At 37.8% G+C, this 16447-nt stretch overlaps 1 protein-coding gene across 3 annotated transcripts in view; it reads left to right on the top strand.

Moving 5' to 3' along the window:
- Nucleotides 1-16447, top strand: part of phactr3b (phosphatase and actin regulator 3b) — a 362484-nt gene continuing 346037 nt past the window's right edge. For 2 of the 3 annotated variants that reach the window (XM_073875723.1, XM_055184984.2), the window contains exon 1: nucleotides 1-551. In XM_073875723.1, the coding sequence (XP_073731824.1) occupies nucleotides 446-551 (106 nt within the window). In that variant the 5' untranslated portion in view covers nucleotides 1-445. The remainder of the gene's footprint in view (nucleotides 552-16447) is intronic. The other variant, XM_055184983.2, reaches the window with a different exon arrangement.

Below are 16447 nucleotides of genomic sequence, written 5' to 3'. Positions count from 1 at the left end.
TAACTCTGTTATTATTATACGACTCTGGTTCTGACAAATTGGCCAATGCCGTCCGACTCTTATCTACACAAATTTTAACATTATTACAATGCGTCTGATAAAAATCACGAGAAGGGCTAAACATTTCTACGTGTAATGTGCGTGTGAGAAGTACCCACTTCAAAAAGACACGAAGACCTAATGTAACACACGCGAGGATGCTACAAACTATCAATACTTTTTATTACACTTGATAGTTAAGATAATCCAGTCTTTTCATATGCCGTACCTCAGTGTACTCCTCATTAACGCAAACGCGCGTGCGCACATACCCACGTGAACGCGCACCAAGGTTCTCCTCCTCCAGTGCGTCTGGATCTGTCAAGCTGAATTACATCTATACGTACGCTTCATATTAACACGCATATTGGCTTTTCTGTATTTTATTTTCTGTTCTCTCATCTCCATGGCCGCATCAGACGATTTAGAGGATTGCATTGTGCAGAGAGCAAGATCTCAAAGTGACCCGAGCGTCATTACCGACAGTCTTGTCATTTATAAGAACAGCACAGGTGAGTGAGACTGTTGTTTGATGGAAAAGCAATACCGTGCTGTATTTAAGTCGGATTTTACACGAAAATAACGTTTAGCTTATGCTATATGTTTGTGGTGTAGATGCATGAAACAGCTTTGGTTATTCTAAAAAATATAAATGAAATAAAAATACAGTAAAGACCGTCAATCTAGTCTTCAGAAATGCATTGCACACGCATTGCCAAATCTCTGATGATGATTATGCACGGATACGAAACAGTGACACAGACTGTATTTATTCTTTCGCAATGGAAAATGTGTTGAGTGTTGGTGCTGATGCTGATGCGATGCGCTGGGCTTCCCCATGACTGATGGATGCTGTGCACATTTTAAATAGCAGTTATCCTCCTGTCTAACATGATGGCTTAATTCTAGTGAAAACCTCCTGAAATGTCTGGCATTAAGAGCAGTGTGGGTGCACAGTATATGTTTACATCCATGTTTAAAAGAGCAGAGCACAATCCTTCTGAATGGGCACAGCAGCAAACTCTGCTATTACTGTTCTCTTTACTGACCTTTCTTTTCAATGAGTAATGTGCCATATATGACTGGCATTTCTCTAAAGATTAAGGATGAGCCATTGTTATTTAAACTTGTAATGATGATTAAGATGTTAGTAGTAGTGACTTCATTAGAGGACAAACACAACTCACTTTGTCATTCTCAACTTTTACAAATACACTATAAACTACACACACAATGGCAATAGACAACGTTTGCCTTGGTCCTTTCTTCTTTAATTTTAATTTTTTTCGCGAATCAGTGCTGCCCTGACAGCCTGGCAGAGTAATCATTTGAATAAGAAATCACTTTTACCGGGTATGTGTTGAACGCGGCAATCTGCGCATATCTGTTGAGTATACTTTGAAAACTGTGCGGATACATGCACGCACGAGACCGACATGGAAGCTGAAAGTATACACAGGCCTTAATGTGGAATAAGTGATTGAAATGTGTTAAAAGCTCTTTGTTTGTACACAGGCAGCTGGTGAACATTTATCCTTGTATTTAGAAGTGACCACACTTTCCGAGTAATGTATCAGTGACAAAAAATGTGTTGACACAGTTACTTAACCCAACTGAGGTATGTCTGTTGAAAACTTAAAAAAAGTGAAGTAGTCTAATTGGCTGGATACTTTACTGACCTAAGTGTAGAAAGCATGTAGCCTACAATTTTAAGTCCAAAGTATATTCTTCTGCAGGCAAGGCAGGTTTATGCGCTATAAGCCAGATGTTGCATACACTGTAAACGCAAATGCTGTCTTTACTTAAATAATCAAGTAAATATTACTTAAAGTTTGTGTTTTGGACAATTAACTTAACAAATCTTAGTTCATTTAACGTTTTACCTACAAAATACATAATCTTAAAAGTGTAATGCACTTATTATGAATACTGTGAGGAATACCTATTATCTTTTTGCCTGAATATTTGGATTATTAATGTTTGTTCAAAGATTAAAACTAATGATGCACTTAAAGAGTTGTTATTAAGATGTTGTGGAAGTTTAATTTTCAATATTATTTATATTTTTTGAAGTAAAATGTAGTTTTCAGCGAAGTCACCGTTCGGGGGATCATTCTTTGCTTTGGTATACATGAACCCAGTTCAACCCATCTTGTTTCTCTCCAAATAATGTATAGTGTATCAGTACATGACAATTATGCATTGTGATGTGTTTTTTGGAGAAGTTCATTCAAAGACACAAAATCAGTCATGAATTTTAAAGAAATCAGTGGCGGCTGGTGAAATTTTTTTTTTTTTTGGGGGGGCGTAAACAAACTTAAAATCAAACTTGTACTGTAGTAATGCAGGACAGTAAATAGCCTTTTATAAGGGGATGAATATTCATTACTGCTAAGCTTAAATGCTGAAAATGTTACTGTTGAAGTCAACTGTTAAAGCATGAAATAAATGTACTGTGAATTTGTGTATAATATGGGTTTATTATCAGTAACAAACTAATCAAGGTAATCATTCACACAGACACAGATAGGAGTTTTCCTTACTCAAACATGTTCTGAGGGCAGAAAAACGAAAAACGACCAATCAAAATGCTCGTTACTGGTTTATGGCCTCGGCGGAGCCTCCAAGGCAGCTTCTGTAGTGAAGCAGTTCGAGTTCACCGTTGGTCAGATGAGTAGCGCAGATATAGTAAGATAGGAACGAGACTGTTTTTGAATTCAGCTCGAAACGTTTCGAGCATTCAAGTGACGCGTTTTCACATGTCCGTGGCACGACTTTCTTTTTCCTGCCAGTTTCACGTATTGGTTATTCAATTTTACTTCCTTTTTTCAAACCATTGTCGATTGGGATTGGTCTCGTTCCTATCTTACTATATCTGCGCTACTCATCTGACCAACGGTGAGCTCGAACTGCTTCACTGCAGAAGCCGCCTTGGAGGCTCCACCGAGGCCTAAAACTCCATGTTATTCTCTGATCTGCATGGAGACAAAGGGCCCAGTGGAGAATTATTACCACGCTTCACTGATTGGTTGAATTGATCATATTTAGTGACGTTTTAATAGCATATCAGGGCTCCATGGGTTAGATAGCAATGGCACCCTTTCTTGGTGCACGAGCATAAAACTACACATTCATGATAATATGCCGCACATGATGAAGCTGGCAGACAAAAGACCCCCTCCTACGTACACACAAGTCATGTTTTTGTCAAACTTAAAACTTTTTTTTACACTTGGTAGGAAGGGTGGCGCCCAAGTGCCCATAACAGACCAGCCCTGAAAGAAATTATATCCTATAGTACACTATTGGGCGGTTTCTCGGATCAGGATTAGCTTAATCCAGGACTAGGCCTTAGTTTAATTAGGAAATATAACTAGTTTTAACAAGCATGGCTTACTAAAAACATTACCTGTGTGCATTTTGAGGTAAAACAAAGGACACTGATGTATTTTAAGACAGGGGTGTCCAAAGTCGGTCCTGGAGGGCCTGTGTCCTGCAGAGTTTAGCTAAAACTTCCCTCAACACACCTGCCTCAAAGTATCTAGTCTGCCTAGTAAGACCTTGATTAGCTGGATCAGGTGTGTTTGATTAGGGTTGGAATAAAACTCTACAGAGACACCGGCCCTCCAGGAGCAGGAGTGGACACCCCTGCTTTAAGATATTTCAGTGCAAGTTGTTTTCAGTTAGGAGAGCTCTTAAGTACTAGTCTAATCCCTGTCCGGGAAACTGTCCCTATATGAACACCAACTTAAGTGAACTGATTAATTTAAATACAGTCTACATTAAATTAACTCAAGTTTTTGGGAGAATATTACACAATAAAAAATTTTTTTTTTTAATCAACTCATTGAAGTCAATTTATTAATGAGTTAACCTTAGACATTGTTTTACAGTTTTTTATGATTGCTTACCCACAAAATCTTTTCATGTCACACGATTTTTAAAAAGCTCTCACTCAAAGTGCAAAACTACATGCCACATCTTCAAAGCATAAGCTAATTCTCAGCCTTTGACTCAGTTTTCAATTGCATAAAACACTTTTTTCAAAACACTACACACAATTATCTACCTAAAACACAAAGATCTATGAGGAAGTCACTTGCTTTCTTTTTTTAAAACACAACCAATCAAAATGCTACACTCATTCACCAGGTCACACAGACACACCCCTTACATATGCAGACACTAATTGCTTAACTGATCACTAAGCAATCACTGCTTTACTTTACAGTTGTATAGATAGGCCTATAAATAGGTCAAATGTCAGATTACCTGTTTTGGCAATCTGCACCCCACCCCCCTTGCCAGATCCTGGACTGGGACCCCACACAATTTACTGTATTCTACTGTAAAGAATATACTTTTGGTTTACATGCTTTAGTTTTGTTGTATGCTAATGTATACAACAGTAATGTTGGGCCTGATAAATATTTTCTGTTTCTACATTGTATTGGCATTTGCAGTGTACTTTTTACCCCTCTCAGTAGATTACTTTCACTGTAGAACATTGTATTGAAATGTAGATATAAGCCTATGAAAGACCAAAGAGCTTTAGATTTTGAACAGCAGTGTTTAGAAAAATGTATTATTATGAAAGAAGTGTTTGCCATTTGAGGCAAATGCTTTATTCTGACATGTGTTTGTGGCATTTTGAATGCAGTGTTGCATTTTGAAGGAGATGTGAGCTTCTTTGCATTTTGTGTGTGCAGTTTTGAAAAAAGGAGACAAAAAAAACTGTAAGTCACCAGTATTTAATTGTGCTTAATGATTAAGTTGACATATTTTTTTAATACAATAATTTGTAAATCAACTAATTTAATTTTACAATGCAACTTGCTATTGTGAATGAGGGTTACTTGAGACATTTAAGGTAATCAGTTTCCACATATTTTTTCTAGTAATAAGTAGAATTGTAAGGTTAACTATTTTGTTTGAGTTTGGTTTACTTAGTTTATCTTAAATATATAAGTGATGAACTAGGTTCAACGTAACAAACTAAATGATCAGTACAGTACTTAAGATTATTTTGTTACCTTTACAAATGATTGAAAACAATACTGGCTGGCACTTTATTGTATCTAAAATGCTTTAATCTTATTGGCTGGCTTAATGCAACTTCAATGTAGGCTACATGTTTGTGTGTGTTAGGTTGCAACAATGAATGCTTGGGAAAAAAACACTCTTTAAGTTTTTTGAAGTTTGCAGGTCACTATTAGCCTGGTAATACCATCCTCTGCTATTTTGCTTCGCTTCATAGACAGAGTCTGGCTGGGCATCATTGACAATCGTTTTCCTTCTCGTGGGAGGGGCTTGTCTGAAGTTTAAAATTATTGGTCTAAACATAAGCCAATCACACATAACATTTGGATATGATGTGCGTTATGCGCCGGCTCAGCCGCATCGAATCTCTGCTGTAAAATACACGTATGATGTGAAAACAAACCCATCGAGCGAAATACCAGAGTTAAAATGGCTATGAACAACTTTTGCAGAATATGTAAAGTAAATCGGGCCAGAGCTAGTTGAACACTATCCTTACGGTGTCTTTCCACTCACGTCTAACGGGAGGAACACCCCTCTCTCCTCTCAAACTCTTCCACCAGACAACCATATGTAAATTAAATCTTCCTACCTTATTTTCTGGTTAATCACGAATGTCACCAAAGAATGCTTGCCCACGAGTCCTCCACCATTAACTGTGAACAATATAATTCCCTTCCATGATTTCTTGATCGTTGTGCGTCAAGCAGTGCTGCACACAGTTTCTCGCTGACAATCGGTAAAGTTGATAAATTAAACTTTTCCAAAAACTTGTCGGGAGTAAGGCAACAACTAAACTCCATTCAAAATGTACATTAAAAGTTCTTTACAAGTAGTTTAAATGAAAACTGCCTATCTTTAATCTTAAAACAGTTGAAATTAACATTCAGGCTTTGCGGGGTCCTCGCTCTCTGCTCGCTCTTTAAAGCCTTATCCAAAACCCATTTAAAGATCCCAGTTTTGTTGAGGATCAAAGGTTGTCACAATGCAAGATATCTTCCCCACATCAGTCCACATAGTGTAAATTTTGATCCAATGTTGACTGCATGCTTCTGAACTAGATGCGACACAGACCAGCATTGGCCAGGTCTTTCTCTTGTCTTTTACCGGTGAAAACGAACCCTTTCATCCCTTTAGTACACCCAATACAGCTTTGATCTTGCCTCTTGAGCCTGTACTTGAAAAACAGAGGCAAAACCCTGATTTGGAAAAGCAGAACAGATAGAGCAAGGAAGAGAGGAAGCACATTGAATGGAGGACATGAGTTACCTAACTAGACAGAGCATCAGCTGTGTAGCACATGGAGACATGCAGGCCAGGCTGCAGGATGAAATGACTGAGGGGGCATGTGAAATTGTTGAGGGGGCTTAACTTTATACCATCAATGATACACTGAGATCTTGCTTTGAAAAACATATTTTTAAATGCAGCAGTCAATAAAACACTCCATATGCACTTGCACAGCACAGGTAACCAGAAACTCACTAATGATGATAGAGCATGAGATATTATTTGACAGACTAGTAAGCAGGGCTTGACATTAACTTTTTTGCTCACCAGCCAAAGTGGCTAGTTGTTTTCCAAAGCTACTAGCCACTCAGCATTTTTACTGTCCACAATTATGTTGCTGATAAAATACATTTTTTTATGATTAAACTTGACTTAATCATAAAATGACTTTAATTCGAGCAAATTTACTTGGTTTAGCTATATTAGATGCAGATTGAATTTCAAATGCAGTGTGCCCACCCAAATTAATGCTACTTCAACTTCAACTTCAACTATTTATAAAGCACATTTTTCTGCAACTTTGTTGCCCAAAGTGCTGTACACAATTTAAATCGACGTAAAAACATTAAACCCATAACAAGTACAAGGAATAAAACATTTTAAACACATAATACATTTACAGACTACCCAATAAAAAACAGCAATCACTCCTCTTCATAGGCCAAACTAAAAAAATAGGGTTTTAGCTGGGATTTAAAAATCACTAATGATGGCGCCTGACGGATGTACATTGGTAGACTATTCCACGTTTTGGGGGCTATAACGGAGAATGCCCGATCCCCTTTTGCCTTCTTTTTGGATTTTGGAACAGTCAACATCAACTGGTTTGCAGATCTTAAAGGCCTTGCTTGTGTGTACAACTCTAAGAGGTTAGAAATATATTTATACATTATATTAGAAATATACACGGACATACCGTGTAGTGCTTTAAAAACCATGGTTAAAATTTTAAACTCAATTCGAAACTTAACTGGTAGCCAGTGTAGTGACGATAAAACCGGTGTGATGTGCTCTCTCTTTTTTTTTCCCCGTTAGTAGTCTAGCGGCAGAATTTTGTACTAGCTGTAACCGTTGTAATTGCCGTTGACCGATTCCTACATACAACGCATTACAGTAATCCAGTTTAGAAGTAATAAAAGCATGGACCACTACCTCTAGATCTTTAAAACTCAAAATAGATTTTAATTTTGAGATCATTCTTAGTTGATAAAAACTACTCCTTACCACCAGGTTTATTTGTTTCTCAAAGCTAAAAACAGAATCAAAAACGACACCAAGATTTCTCACCATCTCCTTTACAGTCATGTCTAAAGGGGCTAGGGCTTTTGTTAATTCCTCTTTCACATTCTTTGGGCCAAAAATTAGGATCTCCGACTTCCCTTCATTTAGCTGTAAAAAGTTATTTGCCAGCCAGGATTTTATCTCCTCTATACATGTCAGGAGGGATTGTAAAGCTGATTCCTCCCCAATTTTCAGCGGAAAGTATAGCTGAGTGTCATCTGCATACATGTGATATGATATATCGTGACGCTGACATATAAGGCCCAAAGGGCGCATATATAAAGCAAATAGTGAGGGACTTAAAATAGAGCCCTGGGGGAGGCCATATTGTACAGAAGCCACGGACGATGGGACATTTCCGACATTTACATAGAAAGATCTATTTTCTAAATATTACTGGAACCATTTAAAAACAACGCCACCGAACCCCTCTTCCCTCTCAAGACGATTTAAAAGAGTATGGTGGTCCACAGTGTCGAAAGCGGCACTGAGGTCCAGCATAATTAACACTGAAGCCATACCGGAGTCTGCTGCTACTAACAGGTCGTTTAAGACCCTTACCAGTGCAGACTCTGTGCTATGACCAGTTCTGAACCCTAACTGGAAGTCATCTAGCAGATTATTCTCCTTTAAAAAGGGTGTGATTTGAGTTAAAACAGCCTTTTCTATCACCTTAGAAAGAAAGGGGAGCTTGGAAATCGGACGGAAATTCTTTAATTCTAAGGGGTCTAAACCAGGTTTTTTAATTAAGGGGGACACCACTGCCTGTTTAAGACATGGGGGAACCCAACCAGTTGTTAGAGAGCTGTTTACGATAGCTAAGATAGAGGGCCCCAGGATGCTGAACATCTCCTTTAAAAACCGTGGAGGGATAGGATCAAGTGGAGTAGAGGAGGGTTTTAGCTGTTTTACATGATCTGCCAGATTTGGAAGAGAGATCAAATCAAAGCTCTCCAATTTACATGAAGCTAGCATCGGGACTTCCAGATAGACATTTGTGGTAGAAATACCTTCTCTGATCAGTTCAATTTTTTTAACAAAGAAACTCAGAAAATTATTACTGGTAAATGGGTTCAGACATGACTAAGAATCTATATCCGGGTTTAGCACTGTGTTTATAGTGCTAAACAAGGTTTTTGGATTTTGATGCGATCTGTTTATCAAGTCTGAGAAGTATTTACCTCTTGATGATTTCACAGCACACTGATAGTTGTTTAATGAGGTTTTAAACATTTCATGAGATATTTGCAGTTTATCTCTCCTCCATCTACGTTCGGCTTTCCTACAGTTTTGCCTAAGAGCACGGGTGTCATTATTAAACCATGGCTGGGGTTGCAATTTCACCTTTTTGATCCTGTAGGGGGCAATTTTGTCCATAATATTTACACATGTTTCATTAAAAACAGTAGTTAGCTTCTCTGTATCAAGGGTGGATTCATAATTCTCCATAATAGCCAATCCAGGGCTTACAGCATAAGCATCCGCAAAAAGCTGAGCAATGCTGTCATTTACAGAACGAACATAGCGAACAGCAGGTGCACAGTTTGAAATCCCTGATGGCAAATCAAGATTGAACATTACAGTTGCATGGTCAGATATACAGTTGTCCGCAATAGATAAATTTGTAATACACAAGCCCATGGATATAACTAGGTCTAGGATGTGACCATGTTTATGGGTGGGCTCTTCCACTAGCTGTGTTAAATTGAAAGAATCCACGAGGTCCAGTATACTATTTTGCCAGTATAGTAGATGGACAACACACATGAATGTTAAAATCACCAATAATAAGAAGATTGTCAGTGGCTGGCACAATGATTGATAAAAAGTCAGCAAAGTCCTGTATAAAATTCTTATCATATCTGGGCGGGCGATAGACAAGAACACAGTATGTAGACAAATCCATTTTGAATGTCTGAAATTCAAAGCTTGTGTATTTTCCTATTTGTAACTGGACACATTTAAAACTATTTTTATACACTGTGGCAATACCTCCACCCCGACCTGTAGATCTCGGGGTATTTAAAACACAGTAGTTCATTGGCACCAGTTCAGAAAGTAAACTATGATCCCCCTGCTCCAGCCAAGTCTCAGTTAAAAACAGAAAGTCCAGATTTTGGGAAACAATAAGATCTTGAAGTATAAAAGATTTATTTCCCACTGACCTCACGTTTAAAAGAGCTGCTTTTACCGAGGGACGTTCAATGGGCTGTGGAAGTCCTGCCGGGGAGTAGCGTAGTTCTTTCAGAAGTCTGTGATTTTGTTTTCTATTCCGAGGGTGTTTCATAAATAGCTGGTGGGATAATAGCGGCGATTGGTCTGGATATACCGATCGGAGCCACGCGCGTTGTGGCCGCCTATCGACACGGCCCTCGCGTGCCTTCCTCGCCAATCTTCCACCACGCAAACCCCGTCTTTTTTGCCGCTTCCTCTTAGGAATCCAACCTCCGTAGAACCGCGATATCTCCGGCGGAATAGACCATGGGTATTTGGGGAAATTGAAGTTGTCACTATCTGCATTTACCAGGCAATCTCCGCTGACAATGACTGATTTAATGTCCAAAAGTGTTGCGTAGTCGTACCTCAGCACAGATAAAGCAGGGCTCATCCACAAAGACATTAACATTAAAATCCATACAATCACACACAAACTTTCGGGAAGTCGACGAATCGCCGTGCAACACGCTGGCGCCATCTTTTTGCTACATTTATTAGCTGGTATATACCAGGTATATTAGTATAGATCATATATTTAGGTGCATGAAAAACATGCTAGTAAGGCATAAATAGGTTAGCTTTGAATGAATATATTAAAAGTGGAGCAGGGGTGAAGAAGATTAACTGAAAAAATAAACACAAAACCCCTCGACAACCACTTTAAATATTTATTAACAGCAGTAAATACTGTCAAGAAATGTATATGATTTTACTCTCAACTTGTTTATGCAGATTGTATTTTATATGCTTGATCATGGTTTCTGTTAAAAGTGATTTAAGACTTTTAATGACAAATGTCAAGAGGGAATTATTGTTGTCCAAAGTAGCCTACATTAAAATGATGCTCGAACCTCTTAGCTGGCGGGTTTCCTTTGATTTCGTGTGCATTCAGGTATGCGCTATGAATTTCTCTCCGCACGCAATTTATATCTCTTCAATCACTTCCATGCACTTGTTTTATCTTTTCCGAAGTGTTTATGCGCTCAGACTGCGTCCTCTTGTGCATTTGCAAATCCATGGCGGGTGTTAATGGCAAGCCCTGCTAGTAAGTGTGGATTAAGAATGTTTAAAATTTCTAGCCTGGTGGTCAGGACATGAATGGATCAAATCAGCAGATTTGCAAAGGTTTATTTATCTCCACATATAAATTAAAATTAGCAGGGTAACTGTGCAGTATACCACATTATATAGCCTATGTCCATAGACGAGAGTATTCAACGGCAATAAACGTCTGCAATAAATATCCTAACTACATTATTTCTAAAAACTTTAAATATTCCGCATATGATTTGATTATTAGACGAGAGAATTTATATACCGGCAATGGACGTCTCATATAAATATCCACTACTATAACTTAACATAACAGCATAATAAAATTAATAAACAGAGAAGGAAGCAGGATTGACATGTAAATTGTATTATTATTACCGGAAAAACAGCAAAATTACTGAAATAAACTCTGAGGTAGGCTAAACGCGCCAAACACACTGTTAACCGCAAGTTTAAATAAAAGTGGATAAAACATTATTATATTTTTGTCATATTAAGCTTTATATGACAAAAATGATATTTAAAGGAAATGTATTCTTACAGTTATTCAAAGATGCACAAATTATTCCATATAGCCTATTATTTCCTGCACGTTTGTCTCTGGCCTCGCTCTGTTATGTAATAGCTGCTTGACAGGTGCGCATCCTCGTCTTTCAAACAGGTATAATTGTAACCTTTATAATAACAGAGTAAACTTTATAGTTGCTTCCACTGTGTTTGTCTGATATGAATAACACGCGTCGGCAAAATATTATTATTTGAAAATAATTTTTATTTATTATTTGCAAATTATTATCTTATTTAAATAGATTTGTATTGCTGCTTTCCACAGACATCAGGGTGTATTTTACAAACTATAGGCTATTGTTTTACCAGTGCTTATGTGTATTTAAATGTCTGAAATCTAAAATAAACATTATGAGGACATTTTCTGCTTTACACATATTTTGCAATTCACAATGGCACTTTTTAAATGCACTGAACACGGTTCTCTGCACAAGACACAACAATCTGACATAAAGTCACATGTTTGCCTTTTCAAAACACTACCATTCAAAATGACACTACACAAGCTAAATGTCCAATATATGTGCCACCTGCCCAAACACCTGAATGGTTAATTGTTAACACTTCAATCAGGATGTAAGCACTAGAAAAGACCACAGGAACGTCATTGGCCACAGAGCCACTATAGATGTTCCTGGCTAACGTGGTGGGAACATCCCAACGTGTGCTGCCACTTCCAATATGGATGGTGTCCTCCACCGTCATGCCAACCTTGGACCATACAACACAGCCTATATTCTCACATTTCTAGAAAGACTCCACAACATTCTCATACCATCAGAGTGTATGAATGATGTAGACCAAAGAAGCCGGTATGTTGTAGTACGGCACAGCGTGAGCTTTCATAGTGCAGCCCCAGTCCAAAACTGGTTTGCTGACTACCAAACATTTATAGTGCAATACCTCCCCCCATACTAGCAATATATGAAACCCATAGAAGAGTTATATGAAAGGTATATGACCAGCAGCCCTTTGTGCGCATGCCTCTTTTGCAGGCTATAGAAGAGGCATGTGATGAGATTGTTGTTGGTGCAATTTAGGGATGGATAAGGCGCTCAAGGCGCTTCTTCCCTCGATGTCTGGCAAGGGAATATATTGCCTGTGATGTGGACGAGGCGTTGTGACTTGTTTGGTGAAAAATACAAAAAATTCAACAGCATGTGTGTGTATCTGCAAATATTTTTGTGCATGTGAACAATCTAATACATACAGTATTTTAGTATTATGGCAAAGCATACTAAAGAAAAGTGCACTTTTCATTATGCCCAACTGTGTGTAGTTGGTTAGGCATAAGAAAAAAAAATTGTTTGGTTCCGGTTTCCGACCGACCCTGCCAATTTATGTGCGACCCAAATTTATTTTATGAGCTTGGGAAAGAAATAATACACATTAAATAAATACACAAAAACTTTGAGGCGAACTATAATTTACCTTTTAGTACAGCGCCGTTTTTGTAAAGCACGCGATGCAACGTCCTCTATCAATGCTAAAAACAAGGCAGCTATACGGTCGTTAACACAATCGTTCACACATCGTTGTCGTCACTTACAAAAGCACTGGTAACTTTTGGTGTGCATTCGAGATGCTTTTTCGTGCACAGCAACGTAATCTTTTGCTTAATCTTAAGTTGTAATTTACAGACCAAAAAAGACGAGCTGAACAACGATATGCAAGTGGGCTTTTCTCTTCCAGAGAGGACAAACCAAGGCTCATTTTTGCGGTCAGAAAGTGAATTATAATATTTGAATTTATGGTATTATGACCAGGGCTTGACATTAACACCCGCCAAATGCGGGTATATTTCGGCCGTGGCGGGTAAGACAGCCAATCCCACTAGCCACTTTGCCAGGTTGAATATAATTTTTTAATTGTAGTTTTCTTAAAAGTTATGCGAAATGATAAACAATACGCAATGCGACAACTTCCATGAGCACTCTGCACCTAGCGCAACGCAAAGAGACCGTTTGTTGAGAGACGCGCACGCGATCAGCGGGGCGTTGCGGACCAAAGCGTCACCTTCCAGAGAGCGCGCAAGAGCTGATGGATTTGCGAATGCACAAGAGGACGCAGTCTGAGCGCATACACACTTCGGGAAAGATAAAACAATTGCATGGAAGTGATTGATTAGATATAAATTGCGTGCAAACTCTCAGGGCAAGAGCGAAGAGAAATTCAGCGCATACCTAAATGCACACGAAATCAAAGAAAACCCGCCAGCTGAGAGGTTTGCGCATCATTTTAATGTTACAATAATGCCCTCTCAACATTTGTCATTAAAAAGTCTTAAATCACTTTTATCAGTAACCATGATCAAGCTTATAAAATACAAATGCATAAACTAGCTGACAGTAAAATTAATGTACATTTCTTGACAGTATTTACTGCTGTTGTTAATAAATATTTAAAGTGGTTGTCGATGGTTTTTGTGTTTATCTTTTCAGTTTAGAATTAGTGTATCTTCTACACCCCTGCTCTACTTTTAATATATTCATTCAAAGTTAATCTATTTATGCCTTACTTACTAGCATGTTTTTCATGCACCTAAATATATGATATGATCTATACTGATATACCAGCTATATACCAGCTAATAAATGTTGTCTTAATTTGGGTAGTCAGACTGCATTTGAAATTCAGTCTGCATCTAATTTAGCAAGTAAATTTGCTCGAATTAAAGTCATTTTAGGATGCCAAAGTCAAGTTTAATCATATAAAATTGATTTTACCAGCAACAAAAATTTGGCCAGTGAAAATGCTGAGTGGCTAGTAACTTTGAAAAACTAGCCACTTTGGCTGGTGAGCAAAAAAGTTCATGTCAAATCCTGATTATGACAAAAGAGATAATCCGTGGAGACGTGCTGCGCTGCGTGAGACAAACACGCAATATAGCCAAAGTCACCTCATATATCCGCTATTCAATTTAAAAATGTAACAATTTCCTACCTATCCCTTGCTGCCACTGAAAAAAATAAAAATAAAATAAAATCCCTACCGACCCATCACCTAAACTGACAACCAACCAGAACCAAACTTATTTTTTTTATGCCTTAGACAAAAATCTTGTAATATGAATGAAGTGTGTTCCAATTTGTGTCAAAGTTTGGTTTTGATAATGTAATATGTAGTTTAGGTTGGAGTGCTTCATTTTGCAGGATATATGTGGTATTTTGCTAATTGGGTGTGTGGTTTTGTAAATTGTGTTAAGTTTTTTGATAAAACCAGACTAGTTTGCAAAATTGTGTGTTAGCAATTGGAAAAACTGTAAGAGCCCTTTATCCACACTATGGTGGGCAGCAACAGCAACTCATAGAAGGTTCTATAGTTGTACCTCTTTTATACACTCAAAGCTGACTCATCTTCTGTTCTGCATATAGGCCATGAGCTATAATTTTCACTGACATTTGCATGCCTCACATAATGGATTCTCTGTATAGTCTCATACTGATGATTTCTGAATATGTTAAATTTGCCAGCACATGTCTAGGCACAAACAAAGATATGGTATAGAGATAAAATAACTGTATCTCACCTTAGCTAGGAGGAGGACATAGGGTTACTGCTTTTATAAGGCATCACTATTGTACTGCTCACTGCACTGTATTGCTCAAAATATGCAACACTTTACTAAAGGTTAGTCCACAGTCAGTAGTGGGCAGTCCATTAACCCATTAAATGTGGAATTGTCCCATCTTTCCACTACCACCACACAAAAAAATCTGAACAACAATTTCAGGTTAGAGAAAGAATTGGCTTGATTGCATGTGATTGGCTGATGGATCAGTATCTCTTACACTCTCCAGCAGACAGCAGTGTTAATCCATTCTGAGCTTATTTTAAAGTATCATACACAGGGCCGTCTGCAGGATTTTAGAAATACCGAGGTCGATATACAGTGGCAAGAAAAAGCATGTGAACCCCTAGGAATAAACTGGTTTTCTACTGTGATTTGCCATAAAATGTGATCTGATCCTCATCTAGTTCACAACAATAGACAAACACAATTCGCATAAGGTGACAACACAGAAATAATTCTAGTTTCTTGTGTCTTTTTTGAGAACCCCCATTAAACATTCATATTGCTGGAGGAAAATGTAATTGAACCCTTGGATTTAACAGCTTGTTGAGCCTCATTTGGCTGCAAATACTTCAAGCAAGCGCTTTCAGTAGTTCTGAATCAGACCTGATCGTTCAGAAGCAATTTTTGCTCATTCCCCTTTACAAAACCGCTTTAACTCAGACACATTTGTAGGATGTCTGGTGTAAACCGCACTCTTGAGGTCATTCCACAGGTTAAGGTCTGGGCTTTGACTTTTTGTTTTTCTTAAGCCAGTCTGTAGTGGATTTACTACAATGCTTAAGGTCATTGTCCTGTTGCATCAACTAACTTCTACTGAGCTTCAACTGGTGGACAGCCACCCTGACATTATCCTGTAGGATTTTTTTTAACTTAATAATTTATTTTACCCTCGATGATGGCAAGTGGTCCAGGCCATGAGGCAGCAAAGCAAGCCCAAATCATGATGTTCCCTCCACCATACTTCACTGTTGGGATGAAGTTTTGATGTTGGTAAGCCGAACACAAATATGTTTGCGCCATAACATTTTTCCCAAAAAATTCAACTTTTGTTTCATCAATCCATAAAATATTTTTGGTAACACTTTACAATAAGGTTCATTAGTTAATATTAGTTAATGTATTAACTAACATGAACAAACTATGAGCAATGCATTTGTTACAGTATTTATTAATCTTTGTTAACGTTAGTTCATATAAATAAAGCTTTATTTGCTTGTTCATGTTAGTTCACAGTGCATTAACTAACATTAACAAAATTTTAATAAAAGTATTAGTAATTGTTGAAATTAACATTAACAAAGATGAATAAATGCTGTATAAGTGCAGTTCATTATTAGTTCATGTTAATTAATGTAGTTAACTAATGTTAACTAATAAACCTTA

The sequence above is a fragment of the Misgurnus anguillicaudatus genome, chromosome 14 (assembly GCF_027580225.2).
Source record: "Misgurnus anguillicaudatus chromosome 14, ASM2758022v2, whole genome shotgun sequence".
Lineage (NCBI taxonomy): Eukaryota > Metazoa > Chordata > Actinopteri > Cypriniformes > Cobitidae > Misgurnus > Misgurnus anguillicaudatus.
Note: the sequence above shows the minus strand (reverse complement) of the source record. Positions and strands in the feature narration are given on the sequence as shown.